This window comes from Anabrus simplex, chromosome 5, assembly GCF_040414725.1.
Source record: "Anabrus simplex isolate iqAnaSimp1 chromosome 5, ASM4041472v1, whole genome shotgun sequence".
NCBI lineage: Eukaryota > Metazoa > Arthropoda > Insecta > Orthoptera > Tettigoniidae > Anabrus > Anabrus simplex.
The window spans coordinates 65,804,566-65,831,237 of NC_090269.1; the positions used below are offsets into that span (position 1 = coordinate 65,804,566).

At 41.1% G+C, this 26,672-nt stretch overlaps 1 protein-coding gene across 1 annotated transcript; it reads left to right on the forward strand.

The window, feature by feature from the left end:
• The first annotated feature begins 210 nt into the window (after positions 1-210).
• Positions 211-21,140, forward strand: LOC137500981 (uncharacterized). Its single transcript, XM_068227766.1, has 3 exons — positions 211-407; positions 20,394-20,528; positions 20,884-21,140. The coding sequence occupies exons 1-3, from the start codon at positions 211-213 to the stop codon at positions 21,128-21,130; spliced, it is 579 nt and encodes a 192-aa protein (XP_068083867.1). The 3' UTR covers positions 21,131-21,140.
• The last annotated feature ends 5,532 nt before the right edge of the window (positions 21,141-26,672 follow it).

Consider the following 26,672-nt stretch of genomic DNA (forward strand, 5'->3'; position numbering starts at 1 on the left):
TTCATATGGCGCAGGGCCAGCCAGACCTAGCCATTCTTCAGCACTTGCAGACCATCCAGCACTCAACCACACCACTACTCTTGAAACAGACGACTACTCGCAGATGAACGACACCGTCCAGGAGAACCAACGACCACTTCAACGGCCTTTAGCCCCACACATCCAAGGATTGCAGTGATGCTCTCTACGACCACTCGAATATACATCGGGATGGGTAAACCCGGATCCTCAATGCGTACACCAACTCGCCCTGACACTCCAACAACTGGTCGTCACATCAGTCGGCAAGGATCGCCACGACATAGAGGCCGTCCTCTGGGGTCTCAGCGCCTGGGAACATCTCGACGGCGCCCAGCAGAGCTACTTCGCGACAAGAGCCAATCTCCTGTATGTCGCCATAAACAAAGGTTGGCAGGCGGCGATACAGCTCGTAGCCGCCACGTCGGAGACCCTCGCATGGACCCCGGAGGGATTCTCATTTCAGCCACAGCCGCGCCCAACACCGGTCACCCGCGGAAGGGCCCGTGGACGGGGCCGCGGAGCACGAGGGGGCGCGGGAATCCTATGTGGAGGGATGTATTCACAATTGCGTGTTTCTGAGGTGGTTGTTATTACGTAAATAAAGATTTATTTTAAGACGAACGCAAACACCCAGCTCCCGAGCTATGGGATTTAATCAGATGACACTAAAATCTGTGACCCGGTGGGGAATCGAAGCCTGGGCCCTCTGAACCGAAGCCTACTACGTTGACTATTCACCATTCACTATTAATAGAAATTTGTTAGATAAGAGTGCACAATACAAATAGACTGCCGGACTGAGTGGCTCAGATGGTAGAGCACCGGTCTTCTGAGTCCGAGTTGGCGGGCTCGATCCCGGTTCAGCCCGGTGCTATTTGAAGATGCTCAAATACCCCAGCCTTGTAATAATAATAATAATAATAATAATAATAATAATAATAATAATAATAATAATAATAATAATAATAATAATAATAGTAAGTACAGTGACATAAATTTATTTTGCTTTACGTCCCACTTTTACGGTTTTCGGAGACGCTGAGGTGGCGGATTTTAGTCCCGCATGAGTTCTTTCGCGTGCCAGTAAATCTACCGACACGAGGCTGACGTACGAGAGTAGTGGATTCGATGAGGGAGGTTTAGAGATGTAAAGGAGACCAATTGACAAAGAGGTAGGCTACACTGTACGCTAATTTTCTTCTCGTAAAATATAAGGAAATGCTTATTTGTAGAGGAGGGGTCATAGCTGCTATCTCTCTTCGTGTGCGATTCATTCAGTTCAGAAATTGAAATATTCGCCTAGCTGACAGGATATGTTCCGGTGACTTACAGAATTTGTTGACGACTAAATTATAGAACTCGTTGAACCTTACAACGGGAAGTCTCAGAAATACACAACATATATTACATGAGCAACGGAAGGTATTTGGAGACACTCAAATATGTGAATCACTCCGATGTTTGGGAGCCACACTTATTAACGACATACCTAACACTAAATTTGAAATGTATGGCAGGCCATTACAAATGTGCCCAGGGATGACCCCCACTATTCTGTCACTTCGGCTATGGTGTAAAATAAATGGTAAACGTATTTTCTAACATTGGGGATATAAGAAGCTGTTCTATTGGTGGTATGATGCACTAGGGTGTATGATCTTCTTATCATTTCTATATTAAACTTGTTCCAACAAAAATTACATTTTTGAAGGCTCATTTTATAAAATTTTTCATTGCGTGAGGCAAAATATTTTCATGCCACTGAAGATCTATGCTGCACGTTATGGAAGATATAAGGAAGGATCCAGTACCGCCTTCTCTTCTTTCTTCCAGGACACAAAAACTATTAGGTCAGAAAAACAGTTTCTTCCTTAGAACTCACTGCAACTGATAGTAGAAATATAATCATATTAATATGCAGCAAAATTTTCTTATGATAGATATCACGCACCATTTATCTTATTGCTCAAATATCGTATCGCTCTGGTGTGTGGCCCGCGTTAGCGCCTCTGCATACGCACTACTAGCCGAAAGAGTAGCACGCATCTTGTCTTGTGCCACTTTATGTTCATACTTACCCATGAGAGACGCATGTAGTAATAGAGGAGAATATATTGTAAATCAGTCTAGTGTGGCTGTCTCCCTGCCACTTCTATCATAATTATTGAAAGCGAACGAAAATGTAATAGAAAATGATGAATGTCGGATTTCCTGGGAAATGAAAAGTTCTCGCACAAGACAAAAAGTCGAACCTCGGACGTACTAATAAGGAGCATATGCGTTACCTCATAAGCTGACAGAGTGTCGTTATGGTAATGAGTAAAAGTCTGTAAGTCATGGTATTTTCAACTAACTCGCACACATAAGCGTACTTTACACGTGTGATGCCTGGCTTATGGTGCAACAAGCGTACCGGTATACGAGTTACACATGCAGTCAAAAAGTAGCTTGTAATTAGGGTGACCAACCATCCCGTATTTTAATGTATGTTGTAAATGTCCCGCGTAGGACGTTATTTATGCCGCGATTGTCTCGTTTTCTATCTGAACGAATTTTTGTGTTATTTTCATCGGTACGAATGTCCTGCCATCTAGCTTCAACTACACATAGTGTAACCGTCGCCAAAAGTATGATCTTTAAATGTTCAAAGAAGCAGATTTTAGCATATTTGGAGGAGCGTTCCGGATGTAGGCCTATGAAATGACAAGGATATTTTGGCTTGTGCGAAAACTGATAAATACAGTTTCAAGGAAGATAAATTATGCAATAGTTTTACTTATATTGCGGTTTTCTGTATTTCTATACTATATCTGGAGGTTGAAATTTACCGGGAGAGTTGGTCGTGCGGTTAGGGGCACACAGCTGCGAGCTTGCATTCGGGAGATAGTGGGTTCGAACCCCGCTATCGGCAGCCTTAAGGATGGTTTTCCTTGCTTTCCCATTTTCACACCAGGCAAATTCTTGGACTGTACCTTAATTATGGCCACGGCCGCCTCCTTCCCACTACTAACACTTTCCTACCCCATCATCGCCATAAAACCTATATGTGTCGGTGCGACGTAAAGAACCTCGTAAGAAAAGAGGAAGAGGTTAAAATTTAGAACAAGTGCTTTTGCAAAATATTTCATGTAACTGATAAACTAAGAAGGGTCACAAATATGTATTTTTCAGCTATTACAAATTTTTAATGTAGGCCTACTTGTGATTATATTTATGCTATGAAATATTCAAAATTTAGAAGGAAAGTTAATTCAGAATTTGTTGACTTGAATATTTTCATTTAGTGAAGGGGTCTTCTTGAACCCACAGGCTGGAAAAGAAATTGTACAATAAAGTTGAGTGAAGTGTATTTTTCTATGTTTTTACTTCAGTAAGAGTGATCTTGGTCCACCTCTGTGGTGTAGTGGTTAGTGTGATTAGCTGCCGCTCCCGGAGGCCCGGGTTCGATTCCCGACTCTGCCACGAAATTTGAAAAGTGATACGAGAGCTGGAACGGGGTCCACACAGCCTCGGGATGTCATTTGAGTATAGGGCGGCTCGATTCCTAGCTCAGCAATCCTCGAAGCGGTCTTCCGCGGTTTCCCATTTCTTCTCCAGGCAAATGCCGGGACGGTATCTAACTTAAGGCCACGGCCACTTCCTTCCCTCTTCCTTGTCTTTCTTCCCATCCTCCACACAGCCCGTGTTCAGCATGACAAGTGAGGCCACCTGGGCGAGATACTGGTCCCCCTTCCCAGTTGTATCCCCGACCCAAAGTCTTACGCTCCAAGACACTGCCCTTGAGTCGGTAGAAGGGGATCTCTCGCTGAGTCCGAGGGAAAAACCAACCCTGGAGGTTAAACGGATTAAGGAAAAGAGAGTGATCTTAGTTTTAAAAAAAAGAGGGAACTGTCAACACAATGCTTTTGAAAATGTAAAAATATTTGTCGTTTTAAAATTGCAGGAAATAATGTAGCTGCCCCCCAAAATTGTGTGATGTCCACCCTTTTGCGACTGTCTTGTCTTTCACTCCTTCCTTCAACAGTTTGTCACCCTACTTGTAATGCAGTGGAATGAATTATGGATAACTAAATCATTCCCTTGATATCTCACGCTGTGAAGGGAGACAGACACATTACTATTAAGGTTACGCTAACAGTTAAGACAACAAAAAATTGCATCATCTGTTTGGAGGAGATGGAAAGAAAAGAAACGAAGCAGCAGGGTGGAGGAAGAAAATATTTCGTAACGTCAGTACCAGAATTTACGTTTCAATCCATTCAAAATTATCGTTGCAAAAATGTCGTCGTGTCTGTATATTAATACACTTATCTTACTTTGACCAGTTTCCCTTAAATCTTGTGGATACGGAGGACATTTAGACAGCGAGTGTGAAGCTACTCAAGATAAACAACGCTTTACATATACTCCATGAGATTTTTCTTATAAGATATCATTGGCTTTCTTTTAAAACCTCGTACGTCCCAATGTTCTTCCTACCCATTATATTCCTTAAGTTTGGTCACGCCTTCCAGCCACATATTTATATGCAATCCATCAGAATAATTTTAGTTGTGTTCATTTTCCTATGCCAATTTGTAAAGGAAAATAAACCTTAAATATTCTATATTACAATGTAGGAGTGCGTAGATTCGGCATGAAAACAACACCCCTACAATACTGTATGTTAAGATCCATTCCTTTACACATTAGCATAGGAAAATGCACGCAACGAAAATTGTTGTGATGGATTGCATACAATTATGTGGCTGTAAGAAAAATAATGGTTAGGAAGAGCGTTGGGACATACGAGGTTTCAAATAAAGCCATCGATATGTATCTCTTGTTGCATCGATATGTATTTCATGTTGCATCGATATGTATCTCATGTTGCATTTGATGTGTGTTTCATGTTGCATCCGATATGTGTCTCATGTTGCATCCGACTCATGTTGCATCCGATGTGTATCTCATGTTGCATCTGATATGTATCTCATGTTGCATTTGATATGTGTTTCATGTTGCATCCGATATGTGTCTCATGTTGCATCCGATATGTATCTGATGTTGCATCCGATGTGTATCTCATGTTGCATTTGATATGTGTTTCATGTTGCATCCGATATGTGTCTCATGTTGCATCCGACTCATGTTGCATCTGATATGTATCTCATGTTGCATCCGATAGGTATCTCATGTTGCATCTGATAGGTATCTCATGTTTCATCTGATATTTATCTGATGTTGCATCCGATAGGTATCTCATGTTGCATCTGATATGTATCTCATGTTGCATTTGATATGTGTTTCATGTTGCATCTGATATGTATCTCATGTTGCATTTGATATGTGTTTCATGTTGCATCCGATATGTGTCTCATGTTGCATCCGATATGCGTTGCATCTGATATGTATCTGATGTTGCATCTGATATGTATCTCATGTTGCATTTGATATGTGTTTCATGTTGCATCCGATATGTGTCTCATGTTGCATCCGACTCATGTTGCATCCGATATGTGTTGCATCCGATATGTATCTCATGTTGCATCCGATATGTATCTCATGTTGCATATGATATGTATCCCATGTTGCATTTGATATGTATCTCATGTTGCATTTGATATGTGTTTCATGTTGCATCCGATATGTGTCTCATGTTGCATCCGATATGTATCTGATGTTGCATTTGATATGTGTTTCATGTTGCATCAGATATGTGTCTCATGTTGCATCCGACTCATGTTGCATCTGATATGTATCTGATGTTGCATCTGATAGGTATCTCATGTTGCATCCGATAGGTATCTCATGTTCCATCTGTTACCGTAAGAAACTTAACACTAGGGCCAGGATTTCTGTGTAATATCTAAGTGCAAAGTATGTACATAAAATTAGTAAATATCTTTTTTTGCTAGTTGCTTTACGTCGCACCGACACAGATAGGTCTTATGGTGACGATGGGATAGGAAAGGGCTAGGAGTGGGAAGGAAGTGGCCGTGGCGGCCTCAATTAAGGTACAGCCTGGTGTGAAAATGGGAAACCACGGGAAAACATCTTCAGGACTGCCGACAGTGGGGTTTGAACCCACTATCTCCGGATGCAATCACACAGCTGTGCGACCCTAACCGCATGGCCAGATCGGCCGGTAATAATTGAATTAAAGGCATAATCGAAATACTTCAAATATTCAAACAAATAATGTTATGCACTGTAAATTACGGAGTATCTTACACATCGTATTGTCGTACCTAATTTCCTGATACCCTCATATCCTGCATATGAAACAAATAAATGCTACTAAATAAAGTTAATACAGAATGTGACTTTAAACCCTATTAACACAAATCGTACGGTAAATTTAAAAAAATCCTGATGCGCACGGTGTCACAAAACATTTCTCCATGTTTTCCATTGTGATATTTTGGCACTGATCCAATAGAATGATCTTGTAGCCTTAGAAGGATCGTTGCCGGGCTGAGTGGCTCAGACGGTTGAGGCAGCGGCCTTCTGACCCCAACTAGGCAAGTTCGATCCCGGGTCAGTCCGGTAGGGTTTGAAGCTGATGACACACGTCGGTCTCGTATCGGTAGATTTGCGGGCACGTTAAAGAACTCATGTGGGACTAAATTTCACCACCTCGGCGTCTCTAAAACCTTAAAAATGGAGTTAGTGGGGCCTAAAACCAATAACGTTATTACAAGGACCTTTCAATATGCGAGGAAGTCACGAGTGCATATTTTAAAAGATAAAAACTAACTGGGTGAAATTTCTTCCGGGTTACTTCTTATTCGCTACGAATGATCTTGCAAACAGATAGAGAACTTGAATAACCGGGACTTCATTTCAAGACTGCCTAGAGTTTGTTAGAAACTCTGACCGATGAAAGGCATCCCATAATCTGAGGAAGGGTTAGTGCTGCTACATGTTATGCAGTTCAGGCACTCGGGCCTAGTGTATTTCACAGAAAAAGGTTTAGAAATTCCAATTTTAAACGAATTTTAAAAACAACTTTAGCAGTTGAAATATATTCTTTATGAGTTGAAATTAGCCAGTTATTTCACTATAGTCTGAAAATTAAAGGAGCTGACACAATATTCAATTATTTTTAATAATTACCTAGATATGTACAAAAATGTTACATTCTTCACATAATATGTAAAAAGATGTAATATTACCAAGAATATATATAAAATGAAACACATGTATAACCATATCAGATCCACAATTCACCGACATTTTTCATTTTTGGTTGTCTACAAGCAAAGGAATGGAATATTTACTGTAATTACATGAGGATCCGGGCCCTACTTATCACTCTGGTGTGCGGCCCACCTGGGAGGGGGCTTGGAACATTTGCACGGAGTGACACTTACACGGAGTGACACTTACACGGAGCCCTTCACTCTCTCCGACAGAACATGGTGAGTAAGAAGTAGGATGGTGACATTTGTACGGAGCATCGATTTTCATATACTCCGGTATTAATAGACACGTACAGTGCTTCTCATACCCTCGATTGAAAAGCTGGCCTACCTGCTCGGTGTAAATAGTTGAAATCATACGGTTTTAAAGGTAGTAGAGGTGCCGAAATTTTGTACCGCAGGAGTTCTTTTACGAGCCGGTAAATCTACCGACACGAGGCTGACGTATGTTTATTTCAGTCCGATGGTATTTCACGGTGATCACATAGGCCTACGTCAGCCTCGTGTCGGTAGATTTGCGGGCACGTAAAATAACTCCTGTGGGACTAAATTCCGTCACCTCGGCGTCTCAGATCCACAACTGCTAAAGATGGATAGCTGTGGAACTAGTATCACCAGTTCAACACGGAGCATTAGTTGTCAGCAGGTATCATCTGTAGCAATGATATCTAAAATGCTTCTATCTATCTATCTATCTATCTATCTATCTATCTATCTATCTATCTATCTATCGCATGAGTATACCCCTCCCTTTCTTTCACTTTCCAACTTTCATTGGGCCGTCCGTGCAAGTGTCACTGTTTGACATATCCATGCTTAGTAATTTCCAGGAATGTTTGACGTTCCGTGTAAATGTCAACACATTCTATCTCCGTGCAAGTGTCACAAGTTCGCTGAGAGATGCACCGTTTAATCGCGGCTACAGAGATGATTAGATCGGAGCTGAGAATGAGTGGGCTGCGCTGCGGACAGCGACCCCATGCTGTTTCACTGGCCCAGTAAAGGCGGTGAAAGTGGCTCTTCGGCCCACTTCATGAGCTCGGACAATAGTAGCGAGAAGTGTCGTCAAGAAAAGTGAAGATGAAGTTATCAGAACTGATCTGTGACATGGCAGCTATATCCGGGACTGAAATGTTCTTAGACCCTGCACAGGGTAACGGTGTTTTTTCATTTAGGTCATGGTCGTGCTCTCCGATATCATTCTTTGGCCAAGTAGCGGTGACCACTCATACGCCAACTGAAGGAGGTGATAACGGTCGGCTTCAGACTATCAAACCGCTAGTCCGTGTTCGATTATTGGGCGTTTTTTCTTTTCGTTTTCATTCAATATTTTATTCAGTAAAACTGATATTATTCTGATAATAAGAATAGTTTTCTTTGCCTTTTTCGAAGTAATACATCGGGAGATGTGATTAACAATCTTCATGTAATGTTCATTTTTTTCAATTTTCTTGCGATATGCCTCTTCATGGAAGGATCTTATCGAAAACACAAAAACGTTTATTATATTATTAAGTTTGGACCCCATATTATATAAATAAAACATGTTTATAGATAACCTTTCGATTGTCCGTCATCAATTTTGACCTGGATTTTTCAAAAACTAGCGAGTGTCTAGCAAAATGCCGAATCTCACGTCTCTTTTTTCAATAAAGAACGTCCCTGCAAAATTTTATCAAAATCGGTGAGGCACATGTCAGACCCTCCCCTTGTGAGTGGTCATCGTGTTGGCCTTGGTCCTTAGGACCTCGGGTTTAGTTCTCGGGCTCTCGAGGGATTTTTATCTTAAGCGGTTAGTTTTCTTGGCTCGGGAACTTGTGTTTGTGCTGTCCCCAAATTCCTGCAACTTATATTCCACACAGAACACTAAGTTTCCCATACAGAACAGGCGCCACCCACCCTTATCGGAGGGTCTGCCTTACAAGGACTCCGCCAGGCTAGAAATAAGCACACAGGGCGAGTTGGCCGTGCGCGTAGAGGCGCGCGGCTGTGAGCTTGCATCCGGGAGATAGTAGGTTCGAATCCCACTATCGGCAGCCCTGAAAATGGTTTTCCATTTTCACACCAGGCAAATGCTGGGGCTGTACCTTAATTAAGGCCACGGCCGCTTCCTTCCAACTCCTAAGCCTTTCCTATCCCATCGTCGCCGTAAGACCTATCTGTGTCGGTGCGACGTAAAGCCCCTAGCAAAAAAAAAAAAAAGAAATAAGCACACGAAATTATTCCTCCTCTCATAATTTCATTCACATCTTCAGAAATGATTTTATTCCGCGGTTTCCCATTTTCACACCAGCAAACGCTAGGGCTGAGCCTTAATTAAGGCCAAAGCCGCATCCTCCTCAGTTCTAGGCCATTCCTGTCCCATCGTCGCCATAATACCTATCTGTGTCGGTGCGATGGAAAGAAAATTGTAAGAAAAACGAAGAAATTATTGTACTTTTTTTTTATCTCTTCCTCGCCACTATTTTGGCTAAAAGTCAACATCGGTCTTTATTGCAGCGTGAATGTAGAAAATGTCTTCCATTTGAATTTTTCTTATTATGCCTTATATGCCTTCCATTCAGTAATGATTTTATTTTCGAATGACTGGAAATTTGATTTTCACGTTCGCACACTTTAGCAAGTCAACGCTGCAAAGAATTACTTGGATAGATTTATTCCAATGTAGTTCTGATAGAGAAAATGAAGGAATTATTTGTTAGACAAAACCAAAGGAAAAACTCGGAAGTGCTACCAGAATGAATGGAAATTTTGTGAAGAAGGCTACTCTAAGTACTTTGCTCAGCAGAATAGCCTCGGTCCGAGCAAGTGGCTACGAGGTTTGAGTCGCGTAGTTGTCAGCTTGCATTCGGGAGAGAGTAGGTTCGTACCCCACTGTTTTCAGCCCTGGAGATAATATTCTGTGATTTTAATTTCTCACGCTAGGTTGGAGCTATATCTTAATTTTGGCCTCGTTCGCCTCCTACCCTGTCCTATTTTTTTCCTATCCCATCGTCGCCAAAGACCTGTCGGTATCGGAGTGACGCGAAACAAGACTAGCTTCTGGAGTTAACACAAAGTGGTACTGGATGCATGTGTGAATCAGTATGTAGGCCACACTGATGCTTTGAGAACATGATATAACCTACGAACTACTCAAATATGATGCAGTATAACATATTTAATAAATGATATACTGCTAAATTCGTCACTATACAGAAATCATACCAGAGGCACTATACGCATCGGAGACACTCAGTCTCCAACAAAAACAAAAAACACTAAAGGAACAATCAAAAATTAAAGAATGAAAAATAGTGACTAAAATTATTATATGACCAATACAGAGTGCGTTTTTCTAAACCCAGTGCATAAAACTAAGAACAAATCCCAAAATCATAGACACAGTACGCCGGTGAACGCAATTCCTGGGCACCTACAGTAGAAACAATAAACCCAATCAGGCTACCAAGAGAAATCCACAAAATTCTGAAAAACAAGACACAAGATCTAATTGTTACAAGCAAACTCGAAAGATCTTCAAAATCGCCAAATCTACCGGACGGAGATGCAATCAGAAAAGTCACACAGACTTCGCGGTTCAAGAAGGAAGAGAGAAAGGCCACACGACAAACAAATACATTATCGGTGCACCCACTCATTGCGGTTGAATGAACATTGGGCTTGAAGGAAAGCCAATAAATGTTGATTCTGGGGTCCTAAGCGATCCATTCACGAAGAAGGAGAAGTCCCTTCTCAGTTTACATTTCTTAGTTTATTATCATGATGATTATTATTATTGATACTGTTATTAAGATATTTTTGGAATTAATCACCACCAAAATTTCTCTCCGACCACTGTCCATAAAATAACTGAGTAATTGAAAATTCCATGTGGATTTACCTATATTTGTACAGCGGTAATTCCAAGATATCTCGGTCGGAAGAAGTATTCCTTTTGGTTTTGGCGATCTTGGATAATTATTTTATTATAATAACTAAGACATACACACGTGGAAAAAGGATTGCATGCACTGATTTAAAGATACCTGTCAACAAACATGTTCCATATTTGCTGTCTCCTAAAAACTATGTATCAATTGAGATAGAATCTTCGTCCGTGAACATGGGAAACTGACGTGCCCGCTAGTTTGAAGACTCGCAGTTTTTTATTGTATCATAGTGAATAAGCAGTCCTTGCAGAGCTCATTCGGGTTATTCCCACGCTGTAATAATGTTGCGCATTACCCTTGAATTCACAAAGTGACTGCTAAACAGAGAGAAGTGTGAACCTTGTTCTACTTTTGCGCACTTTCTGGATCTCAGCCATGGTAAGATACAGATCCGGCAACGTCACTGGGTTACGCGACAAGTTCGTTACCAGAGCGCAGCCACTGCATTTACTATCTTTGTGTTATGATTTTTGATGCGCCGGAAAGTGATGAGAACACTGTGAGGTCACTAGCACATACTTTCAATTTTTTATGTAAACATGGCATGATAGCGAAAGGTTTAATATGAGTTGTTATTCCGAAACATTGCAGTGATGAAACAATATTTCGGAAGTTTTGGAGCAGCTGGATTTTTTACTTCTATGTCTAAAATACTGTGGTGGTGGTAACTCTTGTTTTAAGAGTAAGCCTGGCCGAGTGGCTCAGACGGTTGAGCCGCTGGCTTTCTGATCCCAACTTGGCAGGTTCGATCCTGGCTCAGTCTGGTGGTATTTGAAGGTGCTAATATACGTTAGCCTAGTGTCGGTAGATTTTACTGGCACATAAGAGAACTCCTGCGGGACTAAATTCCGGCACCTCGGCGTCTCCGAAAACCGTAAAAGTAGTTGGTGGGACGTAAAGTTATTATTATTATTATTATTATTATTATTATTATTATTATTATTATTATTATTATTATTATTATTATTATTATTTAAGAGTAAGTACAAGTGGGCAATCATCCTCTCAACACAACCACAGGGCAAAGGAGTTCTGATCCTTTAAAAAGGAAAGGTATTCGTAGAAGTAATGGGAGGGACATGAAGGGCGTGGAAATCAAAGAAGCCGTAGGCCTCACTAAAACCAATATAGTTGGGTCGGAAACGAAGAGAAGTCGGCCAACGGAGGTCGGATAGGAAGGATTGAAGTTAGGAGACTGGCACAAGTAAATAGAAGTAATGCCAGACTTGCGTAAGGACCCCGTGATTACCAAACCTTGTTGTCAATTTGAGGGTCCTTCCTTGGGTGTTCCGCTTTTATCCGCGTTTTACGGAGGACAGTGCACCGTGGATGTACTCTCCCACACTCACCTACAGGGGATCAAGTGCTGTGTTGGGCTGTCTATCTGAAGCAGTAAAGGCGTGCTAGGTTCACCTAGAAGATGAATGTATATACTCTGTATGGTCTTTTTTAATCTATGGCCCATCCGGCTCCATGGCTAAATGGTTAGCGGCCGGGTCGGGGATAACCTTAATTGGTGAATTCGTCTAGGTCGGTGGCTGGGTATTCGTGATGTCTTCAGTATTAGAAATCATGCAGGTGACATAATAGGCCGTCTACTAGAAAAAGACCTGCACCAGGCCCCTCCGGAGACCATATGCTATTATTATTTTATTGTTACGGGATTTCTGTGGTTTACGGAGGTGTAAGCAGCTGCTGGGGTGAATAGGTGGACAAGAAATTAACTACAGCATAAGTTAACACACTCAATTTTGAAATTTTTTTCTTTTTTTAAATTTCATTTTTGATAAATAGAAGATTTCAATAACAATAACAATCTTATAATGAGCTCGTCAGCTCCAACAACAATGACAGTCCAAAAGTCAGGTACAAAACTTGAGAGAATTACAAATCCTAATTTCCACAAAAAAAAGAGCTGGATTGCTCTTGGCAGGCACAAAATTTTGTAAGAGCTAGAAAGCTCCAGGAAAATACCCTTTGTGGGAGTCTGTGCTCCAACTATATCGTCGTCCAGCCTCTCAGAGGCATCAGTTTATAATCGCGCACTTCCAACCTATCGGTTGCTCTTAATTAAAGAATTTACACAGGGTAGCCCCAAGGTGAACTTGTCTTGCTCAACAGTTTATAACTTTCTGTCCCTCAAGGGATTTCACACCAGACTCAATTCTACTTACCACAATAGATTTACGGGGGAATTTTTTCCCATATTAAATTACCTTAATGATAAAAGAAAAGTTGGTTGTAACCGGCCATAGACACTATGCAAAGGACGCGAAACACTTGCACTCCTTCTAGAAAAACTTGAAACCTTAAGTGGGCTAATGGCCCAATGATACAGAGGCTGAGCCTATTCTACGGCGGAGTGACTAAATGAGAAACATTAAATACCAAACGTGTGTTGAGAATGTTTGGGGTTTAGACACTTACCAAGTTGAATGGGAATCAACAGAGGGTAATCACTCTTCGTTCCCTTGCATTGTAGATTTCCCAGTAGGGAATAAAACAGTCCTCAGACTGATGGAAAATACCACATTTAAACCACCAGATTTATAAATTTACAGTAAATAAAATAGGTTGAAACCTTCCCCTCAAGCTATCTGCAGGACCTATCACTTGTTTATTCAAATTCTGCCATTATCTTATGTTGCTGGGCCTTCCGATCGCCGCCTGCGTCTCCTTCCCCCCTTAGTACACGCCGCACTCAAGTAACTGGAGCAATGAAGAGGACAATACGGCCCTAAAACACCCAGCTTTTGTAGAACTCTTTACTGATAGGCCGGATTCCTGAACACACCCCCGATTATAATTGGCTAGAGAAAATATTCATCATCTTCTGATAGGTTGATTGATATTGGAGAAGGAAACTGCAGAAGTGGTGACAACTTTGATACATGAACAAAACAATTCAAAAACTAAGGTTAGCCAATGGTAAATATCAATTTTCCTTTAAGAATTAAGTATCGTGTATCACGCCAGAGGGGCCACATAGAGCGATGTTGGAGACATCTAACAGTTGAAAAGCCAAGTATCTTGCATAACATCAGTTCAAGTTCAATTGCATAAATGGCCTCATAGAAGGCACGCTATTTAACTGGCCGGAGGTTTACCCCCGGTACAATTATTATTATTATTATTATTATTATTATTATTATTATTATTATTATTATTATTATTATTATCTACGGCTCAGTAAAATGGGACTAAGTAAAATTGTGAAATATGCAATGTGTCTATGTTGACGATCTGTAATTGAGGATAGCTTTACCGTGTAAAAATTCAAAATTAGATTTGAACACGAGCTTTATTTGTGCGGTTCTTCATCACTAGTTGGAAACGTGGGAAATGTCATCATCTGCAGGGTGACCTCCTGCTCTATACGCTGAAGGAGTGTTGTGACGATGAGTTAAAGCTATGTGTTCTTAATGAATTTGGAATACGAGTGATCAAAAGATTAATTTTCGGTCCGTACAACACTATATTCTTCAATTAAAAGAGGAAAACGTTCTACCAGTGTGATAAATGTTTAGTGAAGTAATTTTAGGGAGCCATCATCGTTCACTGACGGGTCTGCCTTTTCCATGCAACAGATGAATTAATCTTGGAATTTGAGTACAGTATTGTGGTTTCTCGTTGCGTTCCCTATAACAGTTTTACTGCCATTCAAATCATCCTGAGCACGATAGTAAATGTTCAGTTATAATTCAGTTTATTAGCACGTGTCATTTGCATTGCCCTTAAACTGATTTGCATTCCCCATAGAAGCCGTTGATTCTCTTCACCTGTTACTATGGCAACTGGCTCTTCACAATCTACCAGTCGGACCAGCTGAAACAAAATTATTCAAAGAGGCTTTACTCTTCGTATCACTTGACACTTTGTCCTAGCTTGTGACAGGCCAGATCCCTAACATGGTGACCAATCAACTTTCAGTATCAAACAATGTGAAATTCTAAAAGATGATAGCGATGTCATTTCGGTTATTGAAACAATGATCATTGTTATGAGAAATATATCTTCGTTGTGCTGTGAAATCCAGAAATCGTACGCATGTGAACTCTGTGAAAATAGCAGGAAAAGATTTTTTTTTTTTTTTTTTTTTTTTTTTTTTTTTTTTTTTTTTGCTATTGGCTTTACGTCGCACCGACTCAGATAGGTCGTATGTCTTATGGCGACGATGGAATAGGGAAGGCCTAGGAGTTGGCAGGAAGCAGCCATAGCCTTAATTAAGGTACAGCCCCAGCATTTGCCTGGTGTGAAAATGGGAAACCACGGAAATCCATATTCAGGGCTGCTGACAGTGGGATTTGAACCCACTATCTCCCGGATGCATGATCACAGCCGCGCGCCCCTGACCGCACGGCCAACTCGCCCGGTAGGAAAGGTTTGTTAGCTCCACTGAAATTAATCTGAGAAGTTGAGCAGTACTAAATTGAAAATTCCAGTCAATGTTTTGTTCCAAAATTAAATATTTTGCAGGAGGTTTAATAATAATAATAATAATAATAATAATAATAATGTTATTTGTTTTACGTCCCACTAATTACTCTTTTACGGTTTTCGGACACGCCGAGGTGCCGGAATTTAGTCCCGCAGGAGTTCTTTTACGTGCCAGTAAATCTACCGACACGAGGCTGACGTATTTGAGCACCTTCAAATACCACCGGACTGAGCCAGGATCGAACCTGCCAAGTTGGGGTCAGAAGGCCAGCGCCTTAACCGTCTGAGCCACTCAGCCCGGCTGGGAGGTTTAATACTATCCTGTATGTTCTTTATTGCAACTGACTAAGATGAAGTTAAATGTACTCTAGAGACAAGAACTTTTCAACAGACTACTATAATCCCCTGCCTGTTCTAAGAGGCGATAAAGGGGGTGACCTCAGAGGCTATCAAATTGGGAGGGTGGTTTGGTGTAATCAGCGACACCTAGCTGAGCCTGGCATTGTTTCTCATTCTTGTGCTAATCTTCTCACTTTCATATTTCCTACATAACTTTCCTTGGTGAACTTTCCCTTTCTTTGCCTACAATCTCCTTTTTGCGCAGGCTCTGAACTCTTACGCTGATTACTGGTTGGCTGGGATAGTTTTACTTGTACTTCCCCTCGAAACAATTATCACTATCAGCACCACTAGATTAGATAACGTTTAATACTATGTTGCCTTTGAATTTTCACTTTAATTAGAAGCTGTTAATTATGTGAATTTATGAATGCATTAAGATTTGCACCCGCAGAATTTGTGTTAATATGTGAGGCAGCGATTTAACGTGTCACTTTGATTTATGTTACAGTAATTCGGATTCAAAATAAAATTCCCACCGAGCTCGATAGCTGCAGTCGCTTAAGTGCGGCAGGTATCCGGTATTCGGGAGATAGTGGGTTCGAACCCCACTGTCGGCAGCCCTGAAGATGGTTCAATATTAAAAATGGCGTATGGCTTTCAGTGCCGGGAGTGTGCGAGGACGTTTTTCGTTCGCCAGGTGCAGGTCTTTAGTTTCGGCAGCCCTGAAGATGGTTTTCCGTGGTTTCCCATTTTCACACCGGGAAAATGCTGAGGCTGTACCTTAAATAGGCCACGGCCGCTTCCCTCCCACTCCTAGCCCTTTCCTATCCCATCGTCACCATAAGACCTATCTGTGTCGGTGTGACGTAAAGCAAAAAAAAATATTCCTAACTTCACACTGTCAGGGATATTCAGAAATTTAACATTGTGTTCCCTTCTTTAGCAGTATCCAGTACATAATTAATTTTCGCTAAATATAAATAAGAAACCAATTGGTAGAACAAGTTGTTCTCATTTTAATTATTCGCTGAATATTTTTGAAACTCCTCAAACTCATTACCTTTCCTGCTGGAAAATTTCTGTTACTTTTAACCGTACTGTATCACACATTACTCCGCTCACATTTGTTAAATGTTATTCATTTTTACGTCCTATTAATTATTTTGACGGGGTTTTGGAGACGCCGAAGTGCCAGAAATTATTTCCCGCAAGAGTTATTTTACTCTTTTACGGTTTTCGGACACGCCGAGGTGCCGGAATTTAGTCCCGCAGGAATTCTTTTACGTGCCAGTAAATCTACCGATACGAGCTGACGTACTTGAGCACCTTCAAATACCACCGGAATAAGTCAGGATCGAACCTAACCTGTCAAGTTGGGATCAGAAGGGCAGCGCTTCAATCGTCTGAGCCGCTCATCCCGGCTACTCACACTTGTATATTACTAGTATCGAATAGTAGTTTTTTAAGGAAGCACCAAGTTAAAGTTGAATCTAATTTATGGACACAGTGGGCGAAGCACTAGCGCTCTTCCGGATAGACCTAATTGAAAACTTTAAAAGAGTGTATGCTGTTGTATGTGACAGTTTGCGGAAGAAACCACTATAACTTTTATTTACGACATCATAATTAGTTTACATGTCTTGGAAAGTTGTTAGAAACAAGTTCCTGAATAAGCCATTCGTTCGATCCACTTGTTTGGCATGTAATATTTTGAATTGGACCATGTTATACCGTGCTTAAAACATTTTATTTACCCGGAGACTACAGTACATTTTCATTGCACCAAGTTTATCATGATTAATGTAGTTAGACTATGAAGATGTGAAGTCTCATTGCGTGACGGAGTCATAATGATAATGAGGTAATAGAATAGGGTCAAGTGTGTGAGCATGTAGTAAACAAATGGGTAAAAGCAAGGACAGAGTGGTATTTTGCATGATTGTTCATGATGATGTTTAAATTTACAGTTGCCCGTATAAAACACAATGGTATTTCCAAGAGAACACACCCATCCAGACCTTGACTTCAGAGGACTCGGATGGAGACTTCAGCACAATCCTTCCTTTCACCAGTGACTATCGAAAGGCTATACTCTCTATTGATATCTATCAATAATTTGTGGACAAGTAAATGTAATTCATCAGTGCTAATTTTATGATATTTATAAGAAATATAACCACGACTACTGTACATAGTGTTCGTACTCACACGGATATTCTGGATGTTAAGTATTTTTTATTATCCCACATGACGTTTCTCAAAATTTTCTCCTGATATACCTATTTATTACGGTACCTGTTATATATCTTACTTGCTGATTGTAAGAGGGATTGTCTTCCTTCAATTTAATTCATCCTTAACGAAGGTGCTGCTGACGCGGCCTGTCCTGTCGACGGTTCACTATCTACTGCCACACTTCTCACTTTGGCAAATATATCTTCCGTCTTTCATATTTACCTAATTCTCTTCTTGGTTTATTTTTACCGCGTCACAATATCCACATCTACGGCAACTTCATTCGCTATAGATACCGGAAGATGTCATGTATGCTTTCGCGATGCTGTTTCTTCACCTCCTGTTTTATGATTGGCTAAACTGTCTAATATTATTTACGTTCTTTTCGATGATTATTTAATTCTTTCTACATATATTCTCTTAAGGCCTAAGTTTAATTTTTAAATTTTATACGTTTATTCTTATTTCTGTTAGGTAATTTTAGTTTTCGCCTTTCCCCCTCAGAATAAAAGGGCTGGTTTCCTAGTTGGTAAGCCTACTACATACTTTAGCCGGCAGCTGTAACACACAGCATTTCACTTCGGCTGCCAGCACTCTGCACACCGCCTTAGGCATCCTGCCTTCTGTGCTCTACATCTAAGACTCAAGGACATGTTCCTACTTCTGTTCCTCGCCATGACGAACTTTTTCAAGTTTATTCTTCGAGCTGATGTTATGAAAACTGCATGTAGCAAGCTTAAAGACTGCTCTGTTTAGGGTCTGAAAACGACATGGACAATGGGTTTAATATTTTATTTGCTAATGGCTTTATGTCGCACCGACACAGCTAGGTCTTATGGCGACGATGGGATAGGAAATGCCTAGGAGTGGGAAGGAAACGGCTGTTGCCTTGATTAAGGTACAGACCCAGCATTTGCCTGGTGTGAAAATGGGAAACCACAGAAAACCGTCTTCAGAGCTGCTGACAGTGGGATTCGAACCCACAATCTCCCGTATGCAAGCTCACAGCCGCGCGCTCCTAACCGCACGGCCAACTCGCCCGGTGGTTTAATATTTATTCATACTTCTGAGAAGTCTTTTTTTTAATGGAAAAGAAGAGTCCTGCAGGCAGTTTGGAGCAACGGACCTTAAAGATCTTTGCAACTTTTCTCCCCTTCATATTGAACCCATAATTACGTCAAGGGTTCAATATCTTGGAGGGTTTTTCTGTTTGATTTATAGAGTTTTCATATATTATTGTAACCTTTTATCAAATTTATTATGGCATTTTGCCGTTTTATTAATTACTCCATTTGTATGGTACTAAACTGTCGAGGCTGCGCCAGTTCTATTTATATTGAGTATTCAATGCTAAACAACCTGGAAGTTGGTATTGTGTAAGATATTTTTAGCAGTTAAGAGTTCCTTTCTAGTATCAGACTTCGATATTTATAATAATTATATTAAGTGCATGTCGTTGGCTTGTAGCTCAACATAAAGCGCATTTATCAAACTTTTTTTCTTTTATTCAGTTTAATGCGTAGTCGATTTCAGAAATAGTCAAAACTTTTGTAATATCTGTGGTTCCAATATTCACTTCGCTTCCTTTTCTTGTTATCCATTGCATACCCCTTAACAGACGGATCTTCCGTCAATATCCTAAGGGATTTTTGATACGGAAAACCCCAAAACCCCTTCACATATTATGATGAATTCCTCCTTTTATTCAAAATGGAGGTTTGCAAAAATCTTCAAAGTTCTTCGGAATTACGTATTGAACCATTCTGTTCATTGGTGCAATTATATCAATTTGAGTATTGGATATTGGAATAATACTAGGCCACCCACGAAGCCGATGTCTTACAGTATATGTCATAAAGGGGTCCAGAAGAAGCGTTCTTATGTGAAGTGAGCGCGAGCGTCATTATGAGAAATCTCCAGAACCCATTAGAAGGAGTTATGTCCAAAGCGAAGCCTCTTGATGAAGCTTGGGGACGCTCTTCCAGTTCCCGGCTAAACTTATTCTAGGAGGGAAGAATGAAATAAATTAATATCTTTGGTTACAGAAGAGTTGCATTGGATTGGAGGCAAGAATTGCAACCTGTATTATTTCTGCTTTATTTTGATAGGCATTAGGGCTGCATTAATTAATGCATTCGCTAAGTTGCGCTCATGATAATTAATGCGGGAAAATTTTCCCGGGCACGCTAAGATTGCACGCAGCCAAGTGGCTTGATGACGCCACCCGGAATTATAAATTAAGGCCGCCAGGGCATATCAGGGTCATTCTTGGAACGAGAGGCTGCAGGAACGAATCGTCATACGGCGTGTTGGTCCTGAGAACAAAGCTTTGTCTTCAAGCTACACTGACTACCTGTACTGCTATTTCTGCAAAGATGTAAGTAATCAACTTGAATATCCAGATGAATTGAAGATTTTACCTGTGAGATTATGCTATGGGGAGATGAGGTACTGCTTATAAGAGACTAATGAACTAGGAGCTTCATATTTCTGTGAGGTCAAAGTATGACGGACGAAAGGCTAGTATTAATATTGGCTCAGGTTAGGAATTCTAAAACTATATGTTGTCCGTGTGATAGGGTGAGAGAACAGTGACGGAGAGTAGTAAAGAAACTCTTGTGTACCAGGTTAAAACTCTGAACGAGACTTGGTCAGTGTAACGTGTGAGACACGCTAGTAGTGAGGACAGGCATCAAGTTTGGACAGTCTGTAATATATGAATTTATTTTCAGTTACCCCAGCATCAAGTCAGAACGAGTGTTTGACAGCATCATTCCAAAGAAGCCACAACCAGGAGCTGAAGCCAACACAACAACGGGCATCGAGCCAGGAACATTGGGAGCACCTGACCAGCACAACATCGAAGAGGACACCTTCCGACTACAGAGGGAGCTGTACGAAGACGCCACACCAGCAAGAATGTCTCCAAATGGTCAACAGTATCTGATGCAAGCCCGGCAGTCTATCAGAATGTGGTAGATCCAGTGGTCCACAGGGATGGCCGCTCCGCTATGTCTTCTATTTTAAGGTCAGAGCTTTCCAATTCTGTTTCAAGCATGTCATTTAAATTTAGATAGGTATATGGGGGCCGTCAGTCAGCATATTTGTGTTAATAGGAGAATTTCCCTTGTAATATAGAGCTAGGCCTCAAACTCGAACCCCGTACTTTAAGGTAGATGTTATTTGTAGAGTCCTTGTTAACGAATTTATAGTTCATTTTGATTGCGTTATTTTGAAGTACATGTTTGTGTAAGGGTCTGATCGAACTCAGTTGGGCATAGGAGGTTAGTCTACAGACAGGTACTTTTATTAGATCACATTCAGGCATTTGTTTCTGCAGACGTAGAAGTGTATAATTATGACCAAGTCGTGACCAGTAATTCACCCAGATTCATTGATAGAGCGAGCGAGTCCAGGTATTAAGAGATGTGAGCCCATAAGAGGCAAAAGTAAGATTTGCAGTCGGCCTGAGAGAGCCTAACCATTGAGAGTTTATTGAATATATTTTGGAAATGCCAAGTATGGCAATGTGACGATCGTTTAATGATTAGTGTTTTGTAGCACCAGGATTTAGCCCATGAGAGGCATAAGTAAGATGAGCGAGATTGCTGAAGTATGGAGACAAGGGCAGATAGCCCAGGTATATTTAAATGAGGGCTTTAACAGCTGACTACGTGAAGTGTTCTTTGAAAGGCAAGACTTTAGCCTGTCTTCCCGTTTGAGCTCGTAAATTAGGGAACTGCCGCAAATGGAGGGGCGAGAATGGAGGTCATTGAGCTTGACGTCACAGGCGGGTGTGTTGGTCGTCTGCAGTATTTCAAGTATGCCAGAAGGGGAAGAAACGACCTTCATGGTTTGAGAGCAGAGAGAGATTTGTTTTATGTCCTATTTGTTTGACGTAAGATTTTAACACTGGCCCATTTTATACTGACACCCTTTTATGTGTTGATTGGATCTTTGATATTGTTTGCATAGGTATCTTGGACACTTTACCTGTCATAGGACTAGGGTTCGTGACCGTGTCAGGTCATTGTAAATTTTGTGGTGATTTTGTTTGCACCGGGGTTCGACGGCGCGAGGCATTGTAAAATTTTAAGGGAATCATTGTTTTTGTGTCATTAAGCAGATATCCATCTTTCTAAACTTCGTGACTTACACTATGGTTACATGCTTGTTGCAGATTCACGTGTTTTTGTGAAGGCAGTGAAATGATAGTCATCGGCTCAGCGTCATTTTTCCATCTCATATTGAAATGATCTTTTATTTGTAAATAATTCAATTTTATGTAATAAATCCCTATTTGTTAAACTTGGAATGCAGCGGTGTTTTCTGTTAGATATTTTATTTTAAATTTTTTATTTAGTCGAATTCTTACCTGAGGAGGCACATGTCCTAGTGTTTTATCTTTATGTTGCCCCATTATACCCATGTTATCCTGAGAAGAGCGCTCTACCGGCTGATTGAAGAGGACAGTGTTCAGGTAAGACTATGTGCACCAGCTCACGTCTGTGAGAGTTCGTTCACTACTGTACTCTGGGTTCGAGACCGGCCTTCGCCTGGACGGAACTTAATAGTGCAGTAGGGCACAGTATAAAATCATTCATTGCACATCTTTAATTAATTGGAAAATTGTATCATATGTAAGAGATATTATAAGTAGAGTGTCCTTGAAAAAGGTTCCAATATTTGCTGAGGAAGCAGCTCGCAAAGAAAAAAGGAAAAGAGTCCTACAAACGTTTGTCGTAAGCTCAAAATGTTCAGAGTTATGGCCCACCACAGTACCATGACTGATCGCCATGTGCTTGATGTTACCGCCATCCATTGCATTGCAGTCTTCCACCCTATGCCGCATGAAATCGCGCATTCGCTGGCACACCCCTGGCTGTTGATGGATTGCATCACAGACATTGAACCCACACTCTCGTAGTGTATCCACTTCATTTATGGGGACCGCATACAAAAATTTAAATGGCTAAGGTCAGGTGAACCGGCAGGCCAAGGTATTGGCTTTTCCTGACCAATCCATCGCTCATGGAAGACCCATGTTAGGTCACCTGACTCTACGATGAAAATGGGCCGATCGGGCGAGTTAGCCGCGAGGTTAGGGGCGCGCAGCTGTGAGCTCGCATCCGGGAGATAGTGGGTTCGAACCCCACTGTAAGCAGCCTTGAAGATAGTTTTACCGTGGTTTCCCATTTTCACACTAGGAAAATGCTGGGGCTGTACCTTAATTAAGGCCACGGACGCTTCTTTCCCATTCCTAGGCCTTTCCTGTCCCAAGGTTGCCATAAACCTATCTGTGTCGGTGCGACGTAAAGCAATAACAAGTTAAAAAAAAACCAAAGAAAATTGGCCGGTGCCCCATCATGCATTTACCACATTTGCTGTCGTTCCTGTGGTGGCACATTCTACAGCAACACGGGCAATTGGTTCCGAAGGAAGTTACGATACGTAGGACCATTCAGTATTTTGTGTAAGACGTTTTGCATGTGTTTCGTGACAAAGTGTTCGGAGTGCAAGATGCACCCCTCCACAACACGCTCGTAGGTTTATACCAATTCTTAAGTAAGAACGTATTTTCATCTTTTGTTGCATGCAATCCACCGTAAATTACTGGAACATTGTGATCATTGATAGTAGTCGTTGCGGACCATAACTCTGAAGATATTGGGCTTACGACCGAGGTTCATACGGACATTTTCTTTCGTTTGTTGCGTGCTGCCTCCTCTATAAATGTTGGGAATTTTCCTTGTAGATTAGACAACCAATTAATATAGTGCTACACATTTGTAATGTTTAACAGACTTATTTTCACAATTCTTAATACCCATTCAATGAATTTTAATATTTTCGGTTATAAAGTCCTATTCTTAATTTAATGTTTATTTACCCAAATGAGTTTAAATTTTTCATCTTAATACAATGCAAGTATATTTTATCGACATTTATAAAATAAAAATCGGACCTCAACTGATATATAATACATATTCGGATTGTCCGTAAAGACAAAGACAAAAGACACCTCCGTACAGGCCATGAAGGCCCTTGGAGGAGTGGAAGGTAAAGGCTTCCACCATTGTTAACCGCTGCACGTGATGGGTTAGAGTGGTTAGCTCTACGCCCGGCTGCCTTTGCCCCCAGGAATTAACCTGGTACTCATTTTTAGAGTAGGCGGAGTGAACCTCAGGGCCATATGCACCTCCGGAAGTGGAAATCTCGTTTCCTAAATTTTACGACTTCCTGACGGGGATTCGAACCCGCGTCCTTCCGGGCGAACCGAGCACGCCTTTACCGCCTCGGCCAGGCAGCCCCTGGATTGTCCGTAAAATAATTTCAAATTCATGCTTATGGAACATTAGAAAAAGTTTGGGATACCATCAAAATTCTGAAATACCATGCAGTCGTGGTCATATGGAGAAAGGGTCAAGTGACAATCCAGTAATGCCTCATTAATAAGGTAATTTTGTAGAAATACGTTTATGATAATGGAGGAGATAGAAAACAAAGACATTCATCTGAGACAATGGTGGGTTGTGGGATTTATATCGGAAAACATGGATCAATTTTGGAAGCACTTATTTTCTACTAACAGGAAAAGGTACGAATGCCTCGATTCGAAGTGTATGCGCAAATGTGTGCGAAAATTGGTCTGTGTGGAGAGTAATGTTTCCAAGTTATTTCTGATCGAGCGAATCGAGGTAGGCAATGGGGGAGAGAAGTTGTTGCCAAATAAAACCACTTGTGCCCTTATACTGCTTCAAGAAAGCTACTTCCCAGAGGAACGCTGCCAGAATTCTAGGAGTGGCTTACAATACGATTTGGTACGTCTAGAAACGTTTCCAGACTAAGAAAGTTCGCGATGCGGTTTGGGTCGCGTAGATATGAACTTGTATTGGGAGATGTTGGATTCGAATCTCACCGTCGGCAGTCCTGAAGATGGTTTTCCTTGGTTTCCCATTTTCACACCAGGCAAATTCTGGGGCTGTATCTTAATTAAGGCTATGACCAGTACCCTCCCAATCATATCACTTCGTCATATTTGCATCGCCAAAAACATTCGATGTGTTAGTGCAACGTTAAACCACTAGGAGAAAAATCGTTTCTAGGAGGTTGGAATTCTTCAGGGCCAGATTGTTTTGGGCATCTATAGGCTTTCGAAACTGCCAAGTTACAGCATGAGCACTGCAGGTTTCTGGAGTAAGAGTTAGTGACAAAACTGTCAGGAAGAGGTTTCGAGAGGCCAATTGAAGTTTGGGACAACCCGCTCAAGTGCACTGGACAGACATCGTCGCAAGGTACTGCACCTTGCTAGAGATCAAGTGCACTCGCAGAAAATATTCTGGCGTCCTGTGTTGTTCTCAGATGAAACCCGTTTTGCGATATATCCTTCAGATGGTTTTCTGCAAGTCTGGAGGAGACATAGGGAGCTCTTTAATCGGACAAGGAAGTGTATCTGCGATGGTGTGGGCAGGCATAAGTCTTGACACTAAAACAGATCTCCTGATCATTTGCAATGGAACTTTAACTGCTCGACGGTACACTGGCGGGATCTTGTGATTCTTCACGTGAGGGAACTTGGAGAAAACGCAGTATTCATGCATGATAATGTTAGAGTGCATCCACATTCAGTCAACATCATTCGATGATTCCTGAAAGAGCACCTCTTGCAATGAATGCAGTGGCCATCCAGAAATCCTGACTTGAATCCGATCGAAGAAGTCTGGAAACAACTACAACAACGTATCCGAAAGAGAAATCCACCACAAACCCTTGAAGACTCCCTTTTGGGAGAGTGGGGATGCCTGTCTGCCTCGATTGAACATGCGGTGCTTTGCCATATTCATGGGAAGCCGCTGTGAAGGTATTATCCATGCGAGGGGTAGCAATAACCGTTATTAAAAGGTTTAATTACCACGTCACCATTATAGTGTATGACCAGGGACGACCTGTTTATGACACGTTGTGGAATGATGTCTTGCATTAAATGTCCAAAGAAAGCTTTTCATTTCGGTTCTTAATTTGTTGTAGCCACAAAGACAGACACAAAATTCTGTCAATTGGGTACATTATTTTATTTACAAGTTATATAAATACACGCACTAATGAACTGCCATCTTGAAACAAAACGCTACTACGAAGAAGTAGAACAAGAAGCCTGCCACAATAGCATGTCAACGTACTACCAATCAAACATGAATTCGCATACTCGATTAAAGACTTGCACCCACAACTCCTGTTAAAAAACTCAACTCTAACCTCAAGACTGCCTATTTGTATACGTTATCTGGCCAGGCTTCTAGAAGGATATGACGCAACATATTTCCTTGTAATTTCGGGAGTCTCCAATATCCTATTTACAATTTTTCTGCACAATTTCAATGGTAATATGCGTTCTTCTGGACTATCGAAGTGTGTTGTACTACACTGCAGTGGATTTACACATAATATATACAGGTAATAATAAATTATATATTATTAATTACGTGTTCTTACATTAAATAAACTCATATAAATATACATA